This window comes from Chionomys nivalis, chromosome 17 (assembly GCF_950005125.1).
Source record: "Chionomys nivalis chromosome 17, mChiNiv1.1, whole genome shotgun sequence".
NCBI lineage: Eukaryota > Metazoa > Chordata > Mammalia > Rodentia > Cricetidae > Chionomys > Chionomys nivalis.
Window position 1 is genome coordinate 41,802,177 of NC_080102.1, and position 23,464 is coordinate 41,825,640.

The window sequence follows — 23,464 nt, forward strand, 5'->3', positions numbered from 1 at the left end:
CTATACCTTTCCTGTGGGCAGAAGGCCTCCTGAAGCTTCACAGTGACAGTTTGCTGGGCCCTCTAGGCAAAGCCACCTCAGTCCCCCCCACCCCACCATCTCCTAAGACTCTGCTATACCTGTTAAGGGATCAGAGAGAGCAGGCATTATGTCCCCTAATGGAAGAGGTCTCACTTGTTATCTGCTTCCAGCACCTCCATTCAGGGGGCTTAGCCCCTCACATGCCCACTGTAGACCTCTATCTCCCAAGTGCAGACTCCAAATGCAACAAGAAGTGTGTGGGGCTGGGCGACAAACAGGGACACTGGGGCTAAGGCATCAACCTTCACCTACAGTTCTGCAATCTATCTAAGCCGACAGACTTCACATACACAACTCTAGGATGGAACACAGGGGCCCTGCCCATGCTGCTTCCCTCTTACTGTGAAGGTAGCATGGAAGGCCGCTGCAACCAGGCATCTAAGAATCACTTTAGAGCCATGAGAGCATCACCTGGGAACCCTTTCTTAGCGATCTTGCTGTCAACGCACAAGGACAACCCATGCTCTGACCTAAATTTCTCTCCAGGCTCAACACACACACCTAAAGCACCATCTACCACCCTGTGCTCCAGCACAGGGTTTAAGAACTGGCAGCCAGGAGCCAACACCCAGAGTGTCTCTACTTCCTAGCTATGTGATCTCCATGGTCACTCAACACCTTTGGGCTTCAGCCTACTCCTGGTTAAAACCAAAATTACCAGCAGTCCTTGCTCAGAGGGCCAGGAAAGGGGTGAGTGAGGAGGGATCCGACATTGAAGGGGCTCCAGGACACTGATGTCCAACAGGCAAGGTGTGGATTCTGGCAATGCTGTTTTCAAAAAAAGGGGCACTGAAGTCTAGAGCTTGCTGCACCATCTCATTTAACTGCCTGTTGCCTCTTTAAAATCACTTCCTGAACCACTTCCTGTACTCCTTGCATGACTTTCCCACTTTCTTGCTGAGAAATGCAAGCCTCCAAAGCGGGGAGCAATGACCAGGACAGAATGGGATTCCAAAGGCGGAGCTGATGTAGAGTTTGAGTCTGCTCAGTTTGAAAACTGGTGACACTGACCTTTGTTACTGGCCTCTTGAAGACAAGCGAGAGCCTTCTGAGAGGTCTTTCTGTAGGGGAGAGTCACATGGGCCGGCATACACCCTAGGTGGCCTCTAGAGCTCTCCCCACAGATAACCAGAGAGCCTGCTGCACATCAAGAGCCTCCGCTGCCAAGGAAGGGACCTCAGAACCAGCAACACACTTCCGAGCAGAGCACTAGCTCCCACAGACGGTCAAAGAGACAGACTGAGCCCATGATTCTGTTTCCCGAAGAGACAAAGGCATCAGACAGAGAACCTACTCCGTCACAGGGTGAACCTCGTGGCCAGGAGCTCTAATGAGGCATCGAGGGATTGCCAAAGTTATCATCATGGCCATCTCACTGAAAAAAAAAAATCCAGGCCTAATTGAAATCAACTGTAGAGTTCTGACAGCAGGTGCTTTGAGAGGCGAAAATATCAAAGCAAACTCTCTGGGTGAACTGAAAAGGATGCCACCGTCAGCAGTCACCATCGTCAACTACTCCCAGGGGTGACGAGTGCAGGACACAGGACACCTCCCCCAGGAAAGGCTACAGCACACCACACTTACAGCAATCTGTAGAAGACGGGCTGGTGATTCGGGGTTCACTCAGGAGAAACCCGAGTCCAACCAAGAATCTCAGAGCGGTAATGTCACTCGCTTGAAGTTTTCCTTGACTTTGGGGTTTGGTGAAACTTTCCCAACCACTGTCTCACTTCCTCCAATGGCCTGGTGAGGGAAGGGTTCCATCCCCGCCCTCACTACAGCAGGCACACAAATGCGCAGAGGCAAAATGGCTTAGCCATGGTGCAGGCCCTGGGACCCGAGGATCTGGGGAGAGAGGCAAGGTCCTGAGCATGCCATCCCCAATGATGTCCCAAAGGGGACACGGATGCCACAGACGAACAGAAAGGGCAGTTCCATTCTCCGTGCTTGTTATCTGACCTTAGGAAAGTTCCCTTTCCTTATCTGTTCAGCAGAGGGGGTGGGCCAGCCCTGTCTAAGCCAAAGGCCTAGAGCACCCTGAGAATCAGGTAGGGAGGTACTCACTGAGAGCTTGTGTGACAGCCTCTTTGGGACAGGCACAGGCAGTACTGCAAGGCCATGTGCATGTATTTGTGGTGTTCCCAGTTTCTCTGCCAGGGCAAATTCACGTCCTTGGAGCCATGTCCCTCAACCTGAGAGCGCTCACTGCTTCCTCAGCTGCTGAGAACTAAATGTCTTGAGTCAAAACCTCATTGGGGGGGCTGGAGAGACGGCTCAGTGGTTAAGAGCACTGTCTGCTCTTCCAGAAGTCCTGAGTTCAATTCCCAGCAACCACATGGTGGTTCCAAACCATCTGTAATGAGATCTGGCATCCTCCTCTGGCGTGTGGGTATACATGGAGGCAGAAAGTTGTATACATAATAAATAAATAAATCTTTAAATAAAAATAAAAATAAAAAATAAAAAAAAACAAAACTTCATTGGGCCTCAAGGAGCAGGTAGACACACCCACCTTCCCGGCTGTGTGAGAATGTTCATCTGCAGAAACCACACACAAGTTCTCCACATCCCCAGGCTTGGGCAGGAGCCCTTCAAACACCGGTGGGATTGATGAAGAGGAGTGTTTCTGACAGAGGCCCGTAAGGCTCTGCCAACAGTGAGAACCAAGTTCAGAGACAGGACGACTATGTGCTATATCAGAGAAAGACATTTATCTACATCGTGTGTGTGTGTGTGTGCATGTGCTTCTGTCTATATGTATGTATGTATGCATGTGTGTGTCTGTCTGTCTGTATGTATGCGTGTGTGTGTGTGTGTGTGTGTGTCTGTGAGCATATACCCTACAGCCCCCAGGACTCACACTGATAGGGCCCCTAAGGCAGGATGGGCAACTAAGAGAAGATGACTTTTAAAGTATTCAGATCTGTTCTTCTACCTTCCCAACAAGCACAAGCTGCTCTCAGAGCAAAAACTTCTTGTAGAATTCTTAGTGAGCATGGCATTGTGCACCTTTGGTTCCAGCACCTGGGGATGTGGTGGGGGTGGGGTGGGAGAGTATTCAGAGCTTGAGGTCAGCCAAGGCTATATAGTTAGATCTATAAAGATCCCCTTTATCCCTGAAATGCTACTTCAAAGCATGAGAATGGTAATTATTTCCCCGATCACAAAGACGCGTGGGGTTTGAGAGCTGGCTCAGCAATGAGGAGTGCTTGCTTCTCTTTCTGAGGACCTGGGTTCATGGAGACACCCATGTTCGCTGTAACTCCAGCTTCAGGGGATCCAATGTCCTCTTCTGGCCTCAATAGGCACCTACACACATCTCTCTCTCTCTCTCTCTCTCTCTCTCTCTCTCTCTCTCTCTCACACACACACACACACACACACACACACACACACACACACGGGGGTGGGGTGGGCAGAGAGGCAGAGGAACTGGCTCAGAGTACTTGCTGCTCTTCCAAAGGACCTGGGCTCAGATTTCAGTGGCCATGCTGGGCAGTTCACAACCACCTGCAACTCCCCTCCTCTCTGGGTTTAACTGCCAGGAAGCCTATTAGCATCCCTACCTCCAACTTGCAAGTTTTACTCAGGGCGCCAGCTCCACCTTGTCACAGCTGAGTTCAGAGGGCACAGGCACCCTCCTCCAGGTTGCCTGCCATCAGACTCACGGTAGGACCTCATAGCACCTTCCAGAAGTTCCTCGAAAGTCAGCCGTCCACACCTACTTGGTCAGGTCTCCAGGGAGTTCATCGCACTTTTCTCTAGGACCCCTCATTTCTGTGATGTACTCTTAAAATCTACTGTTCACCCCTGGAACCATCAGATCATCACTGCTAATCCCCCTGAGAATCCCTCCTTCCCCATGGAGTGCTCCTTCTCCATGGAGCTTACAGCCTAACAAGGAAAAGCATGCCAGGCGAAGACAGTGGACACCCAGTCCTTCCCAAAGGTGGGGATGTGCTTGGGGTATAGGGAAGTTACTATGGAGCAACCAAAATGTCCTGTGCCAAGTTCAGAGAGCTGGAGGAGGTGGACGACCCCTGGCAGAGAATGAACAGTAGGGGGCACCCTAGGGTTCCATTAAGAAGCGAAAGCCTCCTGATGAAGGGCGTGAGGCACAGCTCACAGCTCAAGTTATGTAAGTCACTATGATGAAGAAGACAGCAGGAGGGGCTGGAGAGATGCCTGCTAAAAGGTAGGGCACACTCATATGCCCATCAACAGGTGAACGGTTAAGCAAGTGTGCTGCATCCACTCACAGGTTATTCAAATATCAGGGGAATGAGGAAGCAAAACAGCTTCCAACACGGAGGCAGGGGAAAGGAGCCAAGCCCAATAGCACACAAAGCAGGCATAGTTACAGCTGCGTTCATACGAAGATCCAAAACAGGAAACTCTCAGGCGGAAAGCAGGTGAGAAGTGAGTGGCACTGGGCCAGGGAGAAGGCGGTGCCTAGCATCTGGGTGATGAAAATGCTCTCAATCGGATGCTAGCAATGGCATGGGGCCTGAGATGTAGGAAAAACATCCACCTCCCTGTGGGTGACTAGGAGGTGGGAATTGTGTCTCCACAACACAGAGTGGATAGGGCTTCTGAAATCTTCCAGGAGAGGACAGCACTGAGCAGGGTAGTAGAGAGAGGAGAAAAGCCGTCCAATGGAGGGCTCTGGTGGAGATGGGTCCAAGCATATACAGGGCCTGCTGCCCAGTCCCAAGCACTTGCCTGCATATGAAACATGAGGCCTTTCTCACTGGTGCCTTCCCTTTAACGTATAACTATACTGTTTTAAAACAGATCGGCATTCTTGCTTGGGAAGAAGACCGATGTTGACCTTTCTAGAGTGAAAAGCTCAGAAAACAAAACACCCTTTCAGTCCACGGACTCGGGGTGGGTGCTCTCAGAACAAACCAGCACATACTCAGGTGCCAGCTCTCTGGTGTCTGCCCTAGAGAGTGAATCATGCTGAAGACATGATTCAGGACCCGTGAGCTCCTGATACATAATTCCTTTCAAGAAGACAGATTTTTATTGCCACACTTGAGGACAGCCCCTTGGAATCCGAGACCATAAAATCGATAGATCAGGCAGTGCCCCAGACTCCAAGTTCACCTCCAGGATCTCTCTAGCCAGACCGCAGCTCCACGGCAATTCAGACAGAGCCCCTGCTAACTCTGCTCATGGTGGATTGCAGGACGACAGATCAGGTGAGGCCACTATGAACCTCAAAAGCCTGTGCAAAGAACTCCAAAGGAGGGGAAGAGACCCCATATTTATGACATGCCTGATATTTAGACAAAGTGTTTCTTGTGCTTGACAATGAAGATTAAATGTTACTGCATTTCAGCACGTGCCGCAAATCCTCAGAGTGGAACCCCTGGGAAAGTTAATAGAGGCTTCACACAGCAGGTCTTGAGTCCGTCCTCCCCCAGACCCAAGACCCTCATGGCAGGTTGCTTATTGTGGTCACCCCCTCCCTTCTTCTGGAGGGGGGTGTGTATTCCCCTTGCAAAAACACAAGGAACATAGTAGGTACTTGTACTTAACCCAAGACCCCCAGTGATGGGAAGAAAACTACACAAAATTTCTCACCCTTCCTTTGACCAAGCCACTTCAAGAAGTCCTTTTAATATGCGTCTATTACTCAAAGTAAATGAAAGGCAAAAACAGACCATCCCATGCCAAGGGCACTCTTGGGGAATTGCAGGTGAGGCACTGTCGGACATTACCCTACTGCTACTGTGTGTCTAAGGGAGGAAGGTAACCGACCAATCCTTTCCTCTTAGTATATAGTTCATCACCTGACTGTGAACTTTTAATCGAAACGTAACCTTTTTATTTCATATTCCAACATATTCCACAGGAAAGACATCTCTGGAGGGGGAAAGGCTAACACCTTCCCCCAAGTAACTCTAAAGAGATTGTACTTTGAATTCTCATTGAATTAAAATATGCATTTTACTACACCTGACTTACAAAATAATTTCACCCTCACTCTTGTACTGCAGCTTCTACTGGGCAAGTTTGTGGCGTCCAAGCCCAGCGGGTTCACAACTCTGACTGGATTTTGGAGTCCCCTCTGACCTTGTAAATCCACCTGCCCCCAGCCAAACTGTCAATCACCACCAAAGTCCCCAAGGGGACAGCAGAGAACGTTAAAGCCACCAGCTCATCGCAGAGGTGAACTCAGAGCCCAATGCAGCCAGCACGGGAGAGAGAGGCAACTCTATTAGCATGCGGCACCCGGCCTCGGGCCCCCTCCTCTCCCTCTTTTATGAGCCCTTGTTATATAAAGGCCACAAAGAGAAACAGAAAAGCAGACTTGCGGTCACAAACACAAGTTCCGATGGTCGGGCCAAACCCTGGCTGCCTACCAGATGTTATTTTTAGGCATCTAAACGAGAAACATTTTTAAAAGGCCAGAGAACAAAAGTTTTCTGGCTTCCTTTCTTTCTTTTAAAGCACTCACACAAAAAAGATGGAGGCACTGTTCGCTTGCAGGCAATACTCCCGAATTCAAATTTAAAGGCAAAGACGTCCTGGGGGTAGAAGGATTGGTTCCCTCTCCCAGCGGCAAGCTCTAGCTTCAAACAGGATTTTCAAAGATTTCCTTTGTAGCCTTATCTAAATTCCAGCATTCAGGATAATAAATAGCTACTCATTTACTATCATAAAAATTTAAACAGCCCCTGAAATAGTTGCCACAATACAGAGGAAACGATCGCGTGGAATCTCGAAAAGACCCACTTCAGATAGTGAAACTACAGCCTCGAAGCACCCACATAAAGAGACATTGTTGTGAAGAGAGTCGCCTAGCACTGCTTTCCCTTTTAAATCTTCTACTACGAGCCCAAGACTCCACAACTTCATGTTTTACCCAGGCTATCACACTGTTCCGGGTTTGTTGTTAAGATTTTTTTTTCAAGTATGTGGTTTGATTCTACACAGTGATTAAACATCTTTGTGCTCTGCGAGGAAGGGTCTTCTAACCCCTCCCCCTCCAAAAATGGCATCGAAGCAATCAAAATGGTAATGCCGGGCCTGGGTCCCCTCCCCCCGCGAACTCCCCGACTTCGCCGGGGCCGCGCACAGGCCCCCCTCCGGCGGGAATGGAAGCTTCCACTCACGGACGGGGGCGCGCAGCCGAGGGGTGCAAGGGCCCGCTCCGACAGAAAGGGGCAAATGCCTGACTCCCCGGCCTACAGGTCCAGCAGGACGCCCCCTCCCACCACTTTGCAACTTTAAAGACTCGGCTTGGAGCACAGGCCTGCGAGTCAATCCATATTCCCGGGGGACTTAGAGAGGCCGGCCGCTGGGGAGGGGGGGACCCTCACGGGCTGGGGGAAGGGAGCCGGCCGGGCGAGGGTCCCCGGGCTGCCCTTGTCCGGGGAGGGCAGCGGCATTCCGAAGGAAGCGAGAGCAATGCCAGGGTGCTGGCGGCGGGAGGGAGGAGGGAGGGGCGCGCCCCCGCCTGCTGCCTCGGAGACCCGTGTGCACCATTGGCTGTACCGCTCAAAGTTCTCGGCCGGCGGCGCGCAGGGGGCGGGGGCGCGCGCGGAGGGGGAGGGGCGCGGGGGCGCGCGGCCGGCCGGGCTCCGGCGGCGGCATCTGTTCGTGGTGCTGAAACCTGGAGCGCTGAGCTCAGCGCAACTAACTCACAATGGACAACTTTTCCTCGCCGAGGGGGCGGCGGGCGCACACCCCCATGGCTGGAGCTCCTGGCGGGTCTCCATATCCCCTTTTAGGCATAGACACCCAAGTTGGGTCAGAACTGGGGGGGTCCTGGGGGCGCCTTTCTTTTGTTCCCCGGGAGCTGGCCTCAGGTTCCGAGAATAAAGTGAGGCCGGCGGGATGGCACGGCAGGGAGGGGGCCGGCCAGGAGAGGGATCACCGGACCAGGCCGGCGGTGCCACGCGGAAATGGCTTCTAAGGAGTTTGGGGTGCAGGCCCAAATTGTCGTCCCCTTTCGTCCCCCTCCCACCGCAGCAGGGATCGGGGGATGCCAACGCAGGGGAATGTCCACGTTCCCAAAACATGTCCACTGCTCAAGATGGACGCCGGGCAGCCGGCGCCTCGGAGGTACGGCGCGGATCTTTGGGCGGCCTCCGAAGCCTCACGCTCCCCTCAACCGCCACCAACCAGCTCTTTTTATCAAGAAAGGGAGGGCAGCAACTTTGAGAAATGCAGCCAGACCCCCACGGGAGTCGGTGTGTGCGGCGCCCGCTCGGGCACTTTTTAGGGTGCTGCCAAAGTGCCCGGCGACCCTCCCTGGGCCCCGGTCCTCGGTGGAGGTCAGGCCCCCTCCTTACTTGTTTGTCGCTGAGCGCTGCGATCCGTGGCTGCCTTTCGTGGAGCTGCTTCTTGAGGTCGCCGTTCTACGGAGACACAGAGGAGTGGGCTCAGCCTGGCCGCCCGGGGGTTGGGGGGGTGGCAGGTGAGCCCCGATCCTCGCGCCCCCACCACCCAATGCCAGGCGGGCCAGGCCAGCCGCAGTGCGCCCCAAGTTTCTGTGGCCGCGTCCCGCACACGGACGACCGTGCAATGTCGTGCGGAGCCGCTTACCTGTGGCTGCCGCCTCATTGGGGCAGCTCCCGGGGCGGGGCGGGGGCCGAGGCCACCCGGCGGCGCGCCCCGAGCCGTGCAAGTTTGCAGGCCGGGGTGCGGGTGCGAGTGAGTGTGAGAGTGTGTGCCGGGGGAGGGGGGACGAACAAAGAGCCAAGTAAACACGGCGAGTCCGTGTCGAGCAAAGCTCATAAATATTCAAGTCGCGTCCTAATCTCCCCAACACACACATACACGCGCACGCCGCAATACCGTTCGGGCACCGGCCACGGCGCCGCTCGCCTGAGTCACAATCGCCAAAACTACTTTTGCCAACATTCGGTGCCGGGTTGGGCCCGGCTCAGGAGGTTGGGAGCGGGCCTGTCCATGCACCCTGTTCCCAAGAGAGCTCTAGGAGAGTCCCCTTCCTCGGTGCCCGAGTTGTGCAAACCGGGCGGCGACAGAGAAGCCGCCGGGCTGGGGTCCCACGCGTCCTGGACCTACAAACAGTGCAGGATCGCCCAGAAGCTACGGGGACAAGGAGATCCAAGGGACATGGCCCCGGGACATGCTCCAGGAGGGGGCCTGCTCCCGAGCACCCCTGTGACCAAGAGTTAGATACAGAACTCTTGTCCCTCCAGCCTCCTCCTGGGTCCAACTCCTCTCCGACCCAGGTCCCCGGACCACCTACCTGGTGGCGCGCGAGTTCCACCGCGAGCGCCTCGGACCGGCTTTGCAGCTCCATCGCCACAACTTGGGCAGCACTTTGCGCTTACTTTGGCCCGAGCTCGCGGGAAGTTGTGCTGCTCAGCAGGGACCAGACCGGGAGAGCTCGGATCCGACGTCCAGGCACTGGGGGACACTAGTGCCCCCCTGCAGCGCCGACAGGAAAGGGGGCTGACGAGGGGAAAGAAAGGCGAGCTTGCGCCCAACTCTTCCGGCTGCCGCTAAGTTGCGCCGGCTGCCCGGGCTGCCTGCGCCTCCCGGCGCATGGCTCCCCGGCGCCGGGAGCCCCGCGCAGCCCCCCAGCGCGCGCCCTGCCGCCGCCCGCTCCAGCTGACCGCTGGTAGGGACTATATTTCCTCCGGCGCGCGCGCCTGGATCTCGCTGGGGCCGCGGCAAAGTTGTGCCTCGGCACGATGCTAATTCGGCAGTGCCCGGATGGAGCGGGCCGGGGCGGCAGGGGGCGGTGCCGGGAACCCGCCGCCCGGCGGGCCCCGCCCCGTCCGCGCGTGCGCACTGCGTGCGACCCGGCGACCGAGCCCCGGGAACAAAAGTGGCGACTGAGTGGAGCGCAAAGTCGCGGCTGTCAAAGCGGGGCACCTGCACTATCTCCTCGGTTTGAATCCAGGAGCCTGGAGAACCGGGAATACTCTCGCGGTCCCACTCCGGGGGCGACACTTCCCGCCGCAATCTGAGATGCCACCGAACTGCTTCTCGCACCTCCTTCCTCCTCCACTTCCCCTCCTCGCCTCGCTCTCCGGTTTCATTGAAATCACCCCCGTCCTCTCCCGCCTGCGCGCCCAGCGCTGCGACTCAAGATACTAAATTAGTCCGGTCGCTAGAATCCCCGCACTTGATGGCCGCCGTGGTGTTTAAACACTATGAAAACTGATCTCTTGACTATCCCTTTAATGATTTTTTTACACTCACAATTAAACTCTCAACAGATGTCACTAGACTTTTTTTTTTTTCAGACAGTTGTTAAAAATGGTAAACACGCTGGGTCAGTGTGACATAAGACGGTCGTAACTACGCTGAGGAGATGGTGTTTCAGAACTCCCAGTTCCAGAGCTGGGGGTCAACGTCTCGGAGTCGAGATTACGGCGGTGGAGTTTCCTGTCCTCATCAATAACTGTCGAGGGGGGGGGGACGGGGAGGGGGGGCTTTGTGCCCTGCTGGGCGCTAGCACACTAGCATGTTGCAAAGAGGCACGGAGAAAGGGGGGCCTCCGTGTCAGAGTAAATGTGAATTGCTGGCGACTCATAACTGACTCTTTCCATGGGTCACCAGGAAGGAAGGAAAAAAGGGAGGGAGAAACAAATAAACCAAAAAAAAAAAAAAAAACAGGCTCACACAGTCAGAAATACCCCTTCAGTGGGTGCCAACACTCTACACATTCCCTTTATCCCTCAGCAGAAATCAGTTCCCCTCCCTCCCTCCCTCCCTCCCTCCCTCCCTCCCTCCCTCCCTCCCTCCCTCCCTCCCTCTCTCTCTCTCTCTCTCTCTCTCTCTCTCTCACACACACACACACACACACACACAGACACACACACACACACACACCAGAACACCAGTGTTGTTAGGGCCATATGCAGCGTGGGTCACAGATGACTAAGATGAGATCAGACTAGTTCCTCCCACTTCTGGGTTAGACCCAGTTCAAGACAATGTCTCCCACTGCGGAGAGGAGCAGTATTAGCGCCATTTCTAGAGCTGTGAATGTGTCCGGGCTTACCTTTCCAGAGGGATAAGAGTCCATCATGGCAGAGGAGAGGTGACAGAAACAGAAGCTGAGGGCTTACCTCTCCAACCACAAGCCCGAAACAAGAGAATGACCAGGGAATGTCCAGTTGAAACCGTCTGGCCCTGGTGACATTCTTCCTCCAGTAGGGGCCACACTTCTAAACCTACCCAAACAGCACCACCAACTTGGGGTCACGTATTCAAACATCTGAGCCTACAGGGGACATTATTACTCAAACCACCACAGGAGCCGTGCGGATCCGGAACCAAGGTTCACTCCGTGACTGTGGAAGGGACAGTTGTTTGTAGATGAGCTACTATAATACCCTGGCGTGCGACTCTCGTCGCCAGTGGTCATCCAAGGGCTTGAACAGCACAGCCTCTGCACACAGCCTTTCACGCTTCTAGCATCTGAAACATGCACTGAACATTCACTGAGCCGAGCCTAGAACCCCTAACAGCAGTTCCAGACCCTGCTCCCCTCCCAGTCCTACCCCGTCTCAAGGCCCCCTATCACACTCACTCCTGGTCTTCCTGTGTATAGCAAGTAATGCAGCTGGTTGCCATCTCTAGTTCCTGGTCCAGAGTTTCTATGATTCTTGACCTTTCCTGAGAAGAGTGAATGAGTTCTGTCGTTCATTAGGATCCCCCTTAGTCTCAGCACAGCCTTGGGATCAGGCCAGGAACCAAGGCAGAAGTCCAGTCAAGCTCTGGTGCCGGCTCACAGTGGCTGCCCAGCTCTGCTTAGGGCATGAGGAAGGTACTACAGAGACCATGAGGGCTGGGACAAGACAAATGAGAAGCTGAGGACAGAGACAAGGAGTAGCTATCACACTGTGCTAGCCCAGGCTGGCCAGGCTTTCTCACCACACCGCACTCAGTAGCTAGTCGTACTTCTACAGGCACGATAAACTCCAGTCCCAGCCACAATATCGCAAAAGATGTAATTCCTTTATTTTTGCAGCAGAATAAAATTCCTTTGGGCATAACTACCACATTTCTTCATCCCTCCGTGGCTAATTTTAAGACTTAAAATGTTGGTGGGCAGGTATCTCAGTACTGGTTGACTTGGATTTCTTCAAGTAAATAATTGGGAGTGGTACTCTAGGTTGCCTGGTTCTTCTGTTCTTGAAGAACCTCCACGCTGGTTTCCACAGGAAAATAACACGATGTTAGGACGCAGGATTCAGAACCCAGAGACTCTGCTTCCGTGTCCCGAAGGATTTCTGGGAATTCTCCAGTGGCTAATGGCCCTTTCCAGTCAGCTGCCCAACAACATCTCAGAAGAGTGGATCTGTGAGGAGACACTACAAGGCCTGGCCTGTGCTACCATGCGGGGTGAGCGCCCGTGGCTGATGGGACCCCTGATGGTGGCCCTGATGGTGACCCAACCACACAACTGAGAGGGGATCTTCTGTGATGCCACAAAATCTTTCTCTCTCCCCCTTCTCTTCTTTGTTTCCATCTTCCTTTTCATCTCCGTCATCTTCTTGGGCCGGGGGACAGTTCCCGCTGGCATGGAGCTTGCTGTGCAACAGAGGGTAATCTCAAATTCCTTCTGAGTGTTGGTCCTCGTGCGTGGTTCTCAGCCTTCCTAGTGCTGTGGCCCTTTGACACAGTTCCTCATGTTGTGGTGATCCCCTTGCTCCAACCATGAAATTATTTCCGTTACTACTTCATAACTGTAATGTCGCTACTGCTGTGAATTGTTAGGCAAATATTTGTGTTTTCCCATGGCCTTAAGTGACTCCCGTGAAAGGAGTCGAGAGCCACAGGTTGAGGTCACTGGACTGGAGGAATGTCCCACCTTGCCTGGTTCATGCGGTACTGGGGATTGAACCCAGGGCTTTGTGCTAGACAAGCCCTCTACCAACTGAGCTGTCTCCCTGCAGAGTCCTCTCCTGGTGTACCCATTCTATTATCTAAGACTCATGGTTTTGGATGGGCAGATTAGACGTGTAATTTCATGTTTAAATAAAAGCCAACTTTTGTGCAGTGCTGACTATGAGCCAGATTCATCTGTCCACGAACGTATTTAATCCTTACTATCTTCCCCATTTACAGATGGGCAAACTGAGACCTCACAGCCATGTCTGTACATGGCAGAGCTTGGCTCAGCCCCATCCTTTGAGCTAAGTGGAGTTGATGTGTCATCCTGCCACTGTAGAGTGACCACGGAGATGGAGCTTGACCTCTGTGCCACGTTGTTTAAACCTCATTTCCTGTGACAGCGTAAGGACGAGGGAACTGAGGCCCAGAGATGGTAATGGGGGCCTTGCCCTGCAGTGGCAGGCTGGTGGCAGAACAAATATGCAAGCTGTGGCTGTTGTCTTTGCCATGCCCTGATGCTGCGTGGAAGAGCACGAGAGGTGGCTCTGAAGAACCCACCGGAGCCTTCCACTGACACTTCCTGCTCCTAGCGGGTGTCAGCATGAGGGGGCACAGGCAGAGAGATGAAGACCAGAACCGGGGAGGTGGTGGCTAAGTATGGGACTAAGATCTAGAGAGGGTGTTTAAGGAAAGTAGTGGCAAGGACTTGGTAGAGTATGTTATGTGGTAGAAGGCTCATCGCAGACCTAGAGATGATAATGCTCTACCCCATTTACAGACGGAGCAACCAAGGCCACCCAGCCATGTGTTGGGCTGTACCGACCTGAATCCAGATTAGATACCGAAGCACAGGCTCTTTGAATTCAAGTGGTTCCTTTTTTTTTTTTTTTTTTTTTTTTTTTTTTTTTTTTTTGGTTTTTTGAGACAGGGTTTCTCTGTGGTTTTGGAGTCTGTCCTGGAACTAGCTCTTGTAGACCAGGCTGGTCTCGAACTCACAGAGATCCGCCTGTCTCTGCCTCCCGAGTGCTAGGATTAAAGGCGTGCGCCACCAAGTGGTTCCTGAGCAAATGAAAGTAGCCCCCAGGGGTGGGGGGCAGCGGGAGGGAGGTGCTTTCCCAGACCCAGCACGGGGTGGAGGGGGAGGGAGTGACAGCAGGTCAGAGGCCAGGGGAGCCTGGCTGGTATAGGAATTTGGGGGATTTCTGATGTGAGGTGTGGCTATTACTACCTCACACAAACATCCTTCTCTCAAAGATAGCTGGCTTCTCAGTTTCTTTGGAGCAGAGAAAGCCCCAGGGGGAGAGGCCTCCATACCTATGAATAACTGATCACCTTCAGAGACAGCAGCAGGGATTGGAGATCTGGCAGGTGCTGGAGGTTCCTTGCTTCTTTTCAGGAGTCTGGATTTCCTCCTGGGTTCAAAAAAAAAAAAACAGTGTAGGCTGAGGAGATGAAGGGAGAAAATGGTTAAGGAGCTTTCCCCGCCCCAGGGTCCCTCAGTAAGAGCCATAAAGCACAAAAGCTCCACCTCGCACCACCTGAGGATGCTCTGTCCCTGGGGTTTTATTATTAGCAGACCACCCTAATTAGTCCTTTCACACCTACGTCATCACAATCCCAAGTCAGCTGCTCAGCTCGCTTTGGGAATGAGTCAATGTGTGGCGTGGAGACGTGGGCTGCCCTTTAAAAGGAAAGGGACGTTTGCGGGAACATGTTGAGTCCCCGCCCTCTCCCATCTTTGCACCTTGAAACTGGCAGAGCAGGAAGAGTAGAGCCCATTTGGGTTTTCCTTCCCACACTTCCCACTTTAAAAAAGTGTGTGTGTGTGTGTGTGTGTGTGCGTATGTGTATGTTCACATGCATGCACAGCATGTTCGTGGAGACAACTTTGGGGATTCTGTCCTCTACTTTTACCTAGTGGGTCCCAGGACAGTCTTGACAGGCTTGACCGTTAACCACCCACGTGTCAGGAGTCATTTTCCCCAAAAAAATTATTATAGGGATCATCGCCCTGAGGAGTTTGCAGAGGGCTCCACTTCCCAATTGTATTGAGAATTATTTTATTGACAAAGCCTATCCCACACCCAAGTTAACTGTTAATAGAGAGCTATCTGTTAGTGGAACCCACCTCACATTCCAAACTATCTAGAGAACTAGGTGGGTCAACTCGTGAACTCCTGGCAGAGGAATCGTCACCTGACCGATCATAACCTCTTGGCCTACGTGACCGACGTGGACCACGCGGCAAGATCCCGTGCCCCAGCCCCCCAAGCTCCTCATCCCGGGGCTATATAAGCTGCAACCATGATGCTAATAAAACGGAGGCTTTGACAAGAACTATGCTTGGCCTCCTTCCTCTCTCTTGCCCATGTTTTTTCAGGTAGCGCTTCTCCGGGACCCTGGAATTACTGGACCAGCCAGGCGGGTTACAATCCCTAGACTAATGACCCACCAAGGCGGAGCCTTCTCGACAGCCCTTAGTGACATTTTAACTTCTGGCCAATAGTAAACCTAACCCTGGGCCCCTTTTGCAGAGGAACCACTGTTCACTAGACACCTACTCTCTGGTTCAGCCCTGAGCTGATTGGCAGTTCACCCTCCATGGAGTCATCCACAGTGGTCCTGAAACAACTAAGAACTTTGATCTGCAGGATCTGCCCCCCAAATCAAACACTTTCTTTTAAAAGTTTCATTGGTCATGGTGTTGGAAATCTCTGCCCCGGTTTCACTCCTCCCATTCCAGACCCCACCCTTCAGAAAGCCCACCAAAGTTAGCTCCTCCCCAGAGCTGATTCTTGATCACAAGACCACACCTACAGGGTGTTTAAGACCTGGTCGCCAGACCTGCTACGTGTGCTCTGTCTCCTGCCTTCCTGAGAGTCATACGGAAATTACTTAGCTCTGCTTCACTCTGCTGTTTATTAAATCTGGATTTATTAATTCGGTCTGATTTGGCTTGTTGCATTGGCAGAGGATACCCAGTAACCAGGGATCCAATACTTACAACCTGGTGTTTTGTCATGTCAATAGAAAAACAGCTAAGACTGGCAGGCAGACAGACAGACAGACAGACACACACACACAATAAATTAATAAAATCATAATAAATAAATTTTAAAAACAATAAGAGGTTGACATAATTGGAGGAAGACACCCAACACACATGCACACACATACAGAAGGAGGCATGTGTAAGGGGGACTCTTATAGATGGAATTGTATCTTTTAGTTTATTTATTTGTTTGTTTTTTAAGATAGGGTTTCTGTGTGTAGCAATAGCTGTCCTAGAACTCACTCTGTAGACCAGACTGGCCTCAAACTCAGGGATCCCTGCCTCTGACTCCCAAGTGCTGGAATTAAAGGCGTGCACCACCACCCAGCCTGGAATTGTATCTTTTAAGACAGACATGAGAATGAGACTTTGGGGACCAGGGTGGAATTTTATGCTGTACATTGTCAACCTGAGTGTCAAGTTGACAAGAGGTGGACTTGTAACTACCAATTTTGCCAACTTGACTGGTGTCTGTTTAAGTGTTTCCAGAGAGGTTTAGCTGAAGAGAGAAGATTCAATCTAAATTTGGACAGCGTCATTCTATGGACTGGAGTCCCAGGTGGAATGAAAAGCAAACCAGAAACAACCAGAAACAACTTTCATCTGCCTGTGCTTCCTGACTGTGGATACAATGTGAGCAACCACCCCACACTCCATCTGCCAAGCCTTCCTCACCACCATGGTTCCATCCTTCCAACCCTTGAGTTAAAAGAAACCCTTCTCCCCCAAGCTGATTGCCACACACTTGTTCAATGTAAATGTAACTAACACAGAGCTAGGCTCTGGTATTTCACCAGGCTCAAGTCTCAGAAATGGGAGAGACTTCCAAGGTCACATGGCCTATTCTCTCCCTTTATAGATGAAAAAGAAGGACTCAGAGAACTTGGAATATCCCTCTGGCCATGAGTACTAAGAGGGTTTTGACCTCCACCTGTTCTTTTCTCCACAGAGAGAGCAATGTTCAACCACCACCTTCTGCTCCTGAGGCAGACATGAGCAAAGTCATCATTCTCTTTTTGGCTGAGCTCAAACTTCCCTTGAAAAACCTCCACAGGAAAAAAATAAATAAATAAATAAAAAGAAAAGAAAAACCTCCACAGAGGTTTCCAAGCAGCCACTACTACCTTGTCAACATAGACTGTACTCGGTCACCTTGCTTCATTCACACGTCGCCCCTGGAGCCTGTGTGATTTGGCACATCAGACTTCAGGAGGGAACTAGTCCTTGTACCAATGGACAGAAAGGCCAATTCTGGGGTAACAATGCCCCTCTTTGGCAGTTCCCCCAGATACAGGCTTTTATAAAGTTTGGGCTTTTCTATGTACCGTAAAAAAGAGACTGGTCACAGTAACTAACCCGACAGCCATCATTGCTGTTGTCTCATGGGTACATGTGTGTCTCCTGGGAAAAGTTACATGTCTGAACATTGTCTACTGCTTTGATGTTAGCCCCATCCGCTGTATCACGTTCACACAGGAAACCAGAAGTGGAAAGCCTCACCCCTCAATGATCTGCCTCTGGAGTCTCCCTCCTCCTGGGATTTCTCTTCCCACCCCAGTAACACATTTCTTTAAAGCTCTACCCCCAGTCATGGACAACGGTGATTGATTGTTCAAGTCAACCAGGGAGTGTCAGAGTGCTGTGGTGTCTCTGTCCCAACACAGTGAGTCAAACCCGGCGTTATTGTGACCAGAGAGGCCTTGTGTACTCTTGAGTACAGTGATCCTCACCCTCCCCATTGTTAAAAGCCCTCCCCAGGGAGAGAAATAAGCAGTGTCTATTTTACAAGGCAAGGCAAGCCTGTGAACATAACTGTATTTGGGAAAAGGCATTTCTGATACGGTCCTGAAGAGGAGAGCATGCTGGTTTACCCAGATGAGTTTTAAGTCCAACATCAGTGGGGAAGCCCCAAGGAGACTTATTAATTATGAATGCTCAGCCTTAACCTAGCCTTGTCTAATTAACTCTTTTAACTTAATTTAACCTGTTCGTATTCATCTATGTTTTGCCTTGTTTTCCCCCTGGTTTTTCAAGACAGAGTTTTGCTGTAGCTTTGCAGTCTGTTCTGTCTTATAGACCAGGCTGACCTCAAACTCACAGACATCTGCCTGCCTCTGCCTCCTGGGTTCTGGGAATAAAGGCATGTGCCACCATTTTTTCTTTTTTTTTTTTTTTAAATTTATTTATTATGTATACAATGTTCTGCCTGCATGTGTACCTGCACCCCAGAAGAGGGCACCAGATCTCATTATAGATGGTTGTGAGCCACCATGTGGTTACTGGGAATTGAACTCAGGACCTCTGGCAGAGCAATCAGTGCTCTTAGCCACTGAGCCATCTCTTCAGCCCCACTTTTTCTTTTTTAACCTCTCTTCCATTCTGTATGTTCTACTTTTCTGCTTCCTCTGTGTCTGGCTGACTGGCCCCTGATGTCTCCCCGTACTCTCTTTTGCTTTCTTCCCCGAGCCTAAATTCCTCCTCCTACTTAATCTCCCTGCCCAGAAGTCCCACCTCTATCTCTTCCTTCTCTATTGGTCCTGGTCCTTCAGCTTTTTATTAGACCAATCAGGTGCCTTAGGCGGGCAAGGTAAAACAGCAACACATCTTTAGATAATTAAACAAGCCCCCAATTAAATGCTTTCAGAGAGAGAGACCCACTCTGCAGACAGAGAAGGAAACAGAGGGAGAAGATGCTCCTGCAGAGACACAGGGAAAGCAAGCTACTGCAACTTCCTTGGCTGCTTTGCTGCAGAAACACTAAGCCTTGGTGTGTGGTGTGTGCCCTGTAGGGAAGTTCAGTCCCCCCCTATCCCCCTCACCCCAAGGCTCAGGGATGAAGTGAGAGGCAGCCGGAAAAGGCTCACTGTTCTGCATGAGGGAGAGAGGAAAGAGCTGTAGGCAATTGTTAGGTGGTAGAAGATGATTTTTAGGCACGTGGGAAGGGCCCAGACACCAATGATGGCCCTGGACAAGGGACCCTGGGCTCCTGGGTGTTGCTGGGGTATAGCCTCGTCTGTAGTGGGGAGCTTTCCTGGTTAATGGGATCTCAGGATTAGGACAGGGATAAAAACGGGCCCTTCTTTGTGGAGATGGTCCCTGGGTTCACAGGGAATTCTGTAGACGGCCCCTCCTCTGCCCCACTTCAGAAGGGAAAGATACCCTGAGAGGTGCCCATGTATCCAGTTGCCTCTTGGTGTCCTGAAGAAGTCACCTGGAGGGATGTCCCCAGGGAAACTCAGACAAGAAAAGGCTAACACTGAGGGAGACACGGGTCTGTTGGATGCATTACGTGTTGTCCTGGAAGCTGAGGGAAAGGTGGTATTTATAGGACTGAGTGATAAACTGGATTTTATATCAGAGAAAAACACACAGATAGGAATGAGCGCCTCCGAAACGGGCCTGCTTATGGTTTTCCAAAAATAACACCAGGAAGCGGAGACCCAGATCTCTTGAGAGGAAAACTGGCTCGCCTGCACAAAGCAGTCAGTGCAGTGGTCCTCTTGCTTCATACGGATGGGATCTGTGCATCGGTAAGGTCGTTTTAAGGAAGTCGTACTTACTGACTGGTGGTGCACACCTTTAGTTCCAGCAGTCAGGAGGCAGAGGCAGGTGGGTTTGAGACCAGCCTGGTCTACATGGAGCTGCTGCAGGTGTTTTTCGTGCCAGCTAGGACGAGCAAGCAAAGACGCCATGCTTTCCCAAATCTAAGGTGATTTTTTTTAATTTGTTTGTTTTTTCAGCGTTTGAGTTTTGTTGCTGAACCCAGAGCCTAGTGTGTGCTAGACGAACTCTACCACTGAACTACAACCCCAGCTTCTGTATTACTTATTTGGTGACTGTCTTTGCTAAGTTACCCAGACTCATAATGAGTTCACTCTGTATACAGCCTGGTCTTGAACCTGTAATCAACCTCCTGAGTAGCTGGAATTTTTCAGCCTGTGCCCCTAGACCTGGCTTTGAGGGGGTGTTCTATTGGAATATTTAATGCAGGAAAGTCAGGGGTAAGGGAAGGAACAATGGTGGAGGGGGAAGAGGTAAATATGGCTGACGTGGTGCTGCATGTGAACGGACAGGTGGAGTATGGGGAGGGGAAGGGATCTCCTCGCTATCTGGGTGTTGAGATGTGCAGCAGACGTGGAATCGTCAGTGGTCTACCCTGAGAGCCTCCACACCCTCTGCCCTCAGCTCTCCGCCCTCCGCCCTCACCCTCTGCCCTCGCCCTCTGCTCCCCACCCTCTGCCCTCAGCTCTCCACCCTCCGCCCTCACCGTCTGCCCCCCACCCTTCACTCTTCGCCCTCTGCCCTCCGCCCTCTTCTACCCTCTGCCCTGTGGGTGGAGCAGTTCCCGTTCTTGCTTCAGCAGCAGCAAGGATCTGAACTCCACAGGGCTTTTTTCCCTGTGAGAACAACCCAGGATCATGGGCAGAGGAGGTGGGACTGAAGGACACAGGTCTGAGCCCGGGACCCAGATCTAAGCTCTAAGATGTCCTGTCCTTGCAATGCAGATGACAGAGATGGGTGACAACAGCCACTGGGTGGCAGAGCTGCAGGAAGGGACCGGCAAACTGTTTGCTTCTTCTCTGCCTGAAGTGCCGTCCATTCTTGAGGAAGAACCAGGACACCTTTGCTTCCACCATCACCTTAAGGGTGGATTTCAGCACTTACAAGGGGAAAAGGGACAACAGAGCCAAATGGTCCTTCCTCCCCACCCTAGTTCCTGCACGCGATCGTGGTCTCCTTAAACTTTTACTGTATCACAGAAAAATTTGAGTATTGGGGTTCCCTGTTGATGGAGGTATTCATTCATTTCCCAGCACTTGGACCCAAATAATCACTCAGAAACTATATTAATTACAACACTGCTTGGCCTATTAGCTTATGCATATTTCTAGATAACTCTGACATCTTAAATTAACTCATTTCTATTATTTTATATTTTACCATGAGGTTCATGGTTTACTGGCAAGGTTCTAGGGCATCTGTCTCCTGTGGTGGCTACATGGCTTCTCACTGACTCTGCCTTATTCTTCTTTTTTTTTTTTTTTTGGTTTTTCGAGACAGAGTTTCTCTGTGACTTTGGAGCCCGTCCTGGAACTAGCTCTGTAGACCAGGCTGGTCTCGAACTCACAGAGATCCGCCTGCCTCTGCCTCCCGAGTGCTGGGATTAAAGGCGTGCGCCACCATCGCCCGGCTGACTCTGCCTTCTTTCTCCCAGCATTCAGTTTAGTTTTCCTGACTAGCTTTATTCTGCCCTGTCATAGGCCCAAGCAGTTCTTAATTAACCAATGGCATTCCCAGCATACAGAGGGGAATCCCACATTAGTTCCCAATTTTTTGTTATTGTTGTTTTGTTTGGGGGTTGAGGTTTTTAAATAGAGCCCTTTTCTATCGCCCAGACTGAGTTTGAACTTGTGATCCTTGTGTGAGTCTTCTGAGCACCATTTACGGGTGTGTACCAATATGCCCAGCTGTTGGATCTGCCTTGTGTGACTGGGAACACATGTGAGTACAGGTAAATGCCCAGGCTCATTCAACAAGCTGTCAAAATCCAGCTCTTTGCCATCCTGGGTCCAGAGTCTGGGTTCCTTGCTGGGTGTCTGTCCCAAGTAGTTCTCAGCCCCGGGGACTCTCACTACCAAGAGGCACCTGAGATCTATCCTCAATGTTGGTTTAGACGACATCCTGTATAACAGGGTCAAACCAACCATGAGATACACATCTACCACCTTTACCCAATGGCATAGCCCAGGAGCACCAGCATGTTCCTGCAATGAGAAGCATGTCATCAAGGGGCAGTGCATACTCAGGGTATCACCCAGGACTGTCTACTATCATCTTGTGAGCTCTTCTACTTACAGATTCTCAAGTGTCCTCTTCTGAGCCTCTGTCCCAAGTCCGATCTGATAGGGAAAAACACTGTGACTACTGCAGAGACTGCTTCATGTGTCCTCTCAGTGAGGACGGTTCCCAGGGAGACAGCAGGTTTCTGCTGGGTCAGGTAACTACGTGAGAGGCGCAGTGTGGGAGTCTCGCAGAAGCTCACTGGATGTGATGTTCCTGCTACAGTAGGAGGTATGTGGTTTCATTTCTGTCAACAGTACACAAGTTACAGTCACCAGGAAAGAAGGAGTGTTGTATTGTGAGTGTGTCTCTGTGTGGTGTGGTGTGATGTGTGTGGTATGGTGTGTGTGTGTGTGTGGCATGTGTGTGAGGAGTGTGTATGTGTGTGGTACGAGGTATGTATGTGGTATGTGTATTGTGATGGGGCCTCTGTAACACAATCTTCCAATTCGGGAATTCCAGGACTCTGCTTCTGGCCTGTGGCCCAGGTAGAACAGCAGGTCCCTCAGCCCACCTTCCCACCCCACTCGTGAAAGCGTTTTTAAATACCATGCATGCTCTGTGCTCTAAAGACACTGACGTATTTAGGCAGAAGCCATGAATCACGGTAGAGTTCTACAAATAGCACCCTACTGTTGACAGACCAGTCCTACACCCCAATCTCACTGCCAGATCCTGGCTCCGGCACCTGTTGCCTTCTGCACTGGCCCCTCTTCTATTTGGCATACCTGTAGTCCTGTCCCCAAGAGCTTGGATGGGCAGTGTCCACAAAGGAGCCACAAGCATCATAGCTGACACCAGGATGAACATTGTGATGTTCTATGAGAGACCCTGCCAATAAATAAATAAGAATAAAAGTAAATTAAAATAAGATGAAGAAAACTAGAAGACAGTGCCCGAAGATGACCTCCGGTCTGCATATGCACACACAAACCTCCAGATGTGTCTGCTCTAATACAGCATAGTCGTTCTGTCTGTGTCCCTGCTTTGGCTTATGTAATAGACTGGATTCGTCCATCCCAGGAGTTCCACGTCAATGGAACCATCTGGCTTCCAGGCAATGTGATTCCTGGAACATCCATCTATATCCTGAGTATATTTAGGCCTTTTCTTAGTTGCTTCAAGACATGGCTGCTTGGGCCTAAGTTTCTAGAAGCCTGTGGCTGTATGACTTATGGATAACAGTGTCTAAGCACCTACACACTGTTCTCTTTGCTAACAAGAGCCATCTGTCTGGAGGGATTCCAGACCTTCAGAACCCAAGTGTACCCACTGAACTCAACCCTCCAGAGGACTCTGTGTACAAGAATAATATAGTCACTACTGTAGGGATACTTGCTCTTGAGAGTCATTTTTATTCACCCATGTAGAGGAAGCAACAACACAGGAAAAAAATTCTGTCCAAGTTCAGCGTGGCGACGAAAGGACTTTATTGACACAAGCATCAGTGAAGGGTGTTTACAGGAGCCTGGGTGACATGTACAGCTGCGGTCCTCCAAGACTCCTCTCAGTGTGGGACTCCCAAAGCTACTCCCTGGAGCTCCCTGCCCAGTGTGCAGGCAGCTAGACCACTAGAGACAGTCCTTGCCAGTTCTTTACTGTCAGGGAGGGACCTGGTGAGTTTAGTGAGCTTCCTTGATCATGCACATTTCCTGT

The 23,464-nt window shown here is 51.5% G+C and overlaps 1 protein-coding gene across 2 annotated transcripts in view; it reads right to left on the reverse strand.

The window, feature by feature from the left end:
- Nucleotides 1-9,717, reverse strand: part of Phf21b (PHD finger protein 21B) — a 70,822-nt gene extending 61,105 nt beyond the window's left edge. Inside the window, exons 1-2 of one of the 2 annotated variants that reach the window (XM_057792480.1) lie at nt 9,311-9,717; nt 8,388-8,453 (exon numbers count right to left, since the gene is read on the reverse strand). In XM_057792480.1, coding sequence (XP_057648463.1) covers nt 8,388-8,453; nt 9,311-9,364 — 120 coding nt within the window. In that variant the 5' untranslated portion in view covers nt 9,365-9,717. Of the gene's footprint in view, nt 1-8,387; nt 8,454-8,640; nt 8,742-9,310 lie in introns of those variants that run through there. The other variant, XM_057792481.1, reaches the window with a different exon arrangement.
- Between the last annotated feature and the right edge of the window lie 13,747 nt (nt 9,718-23,464).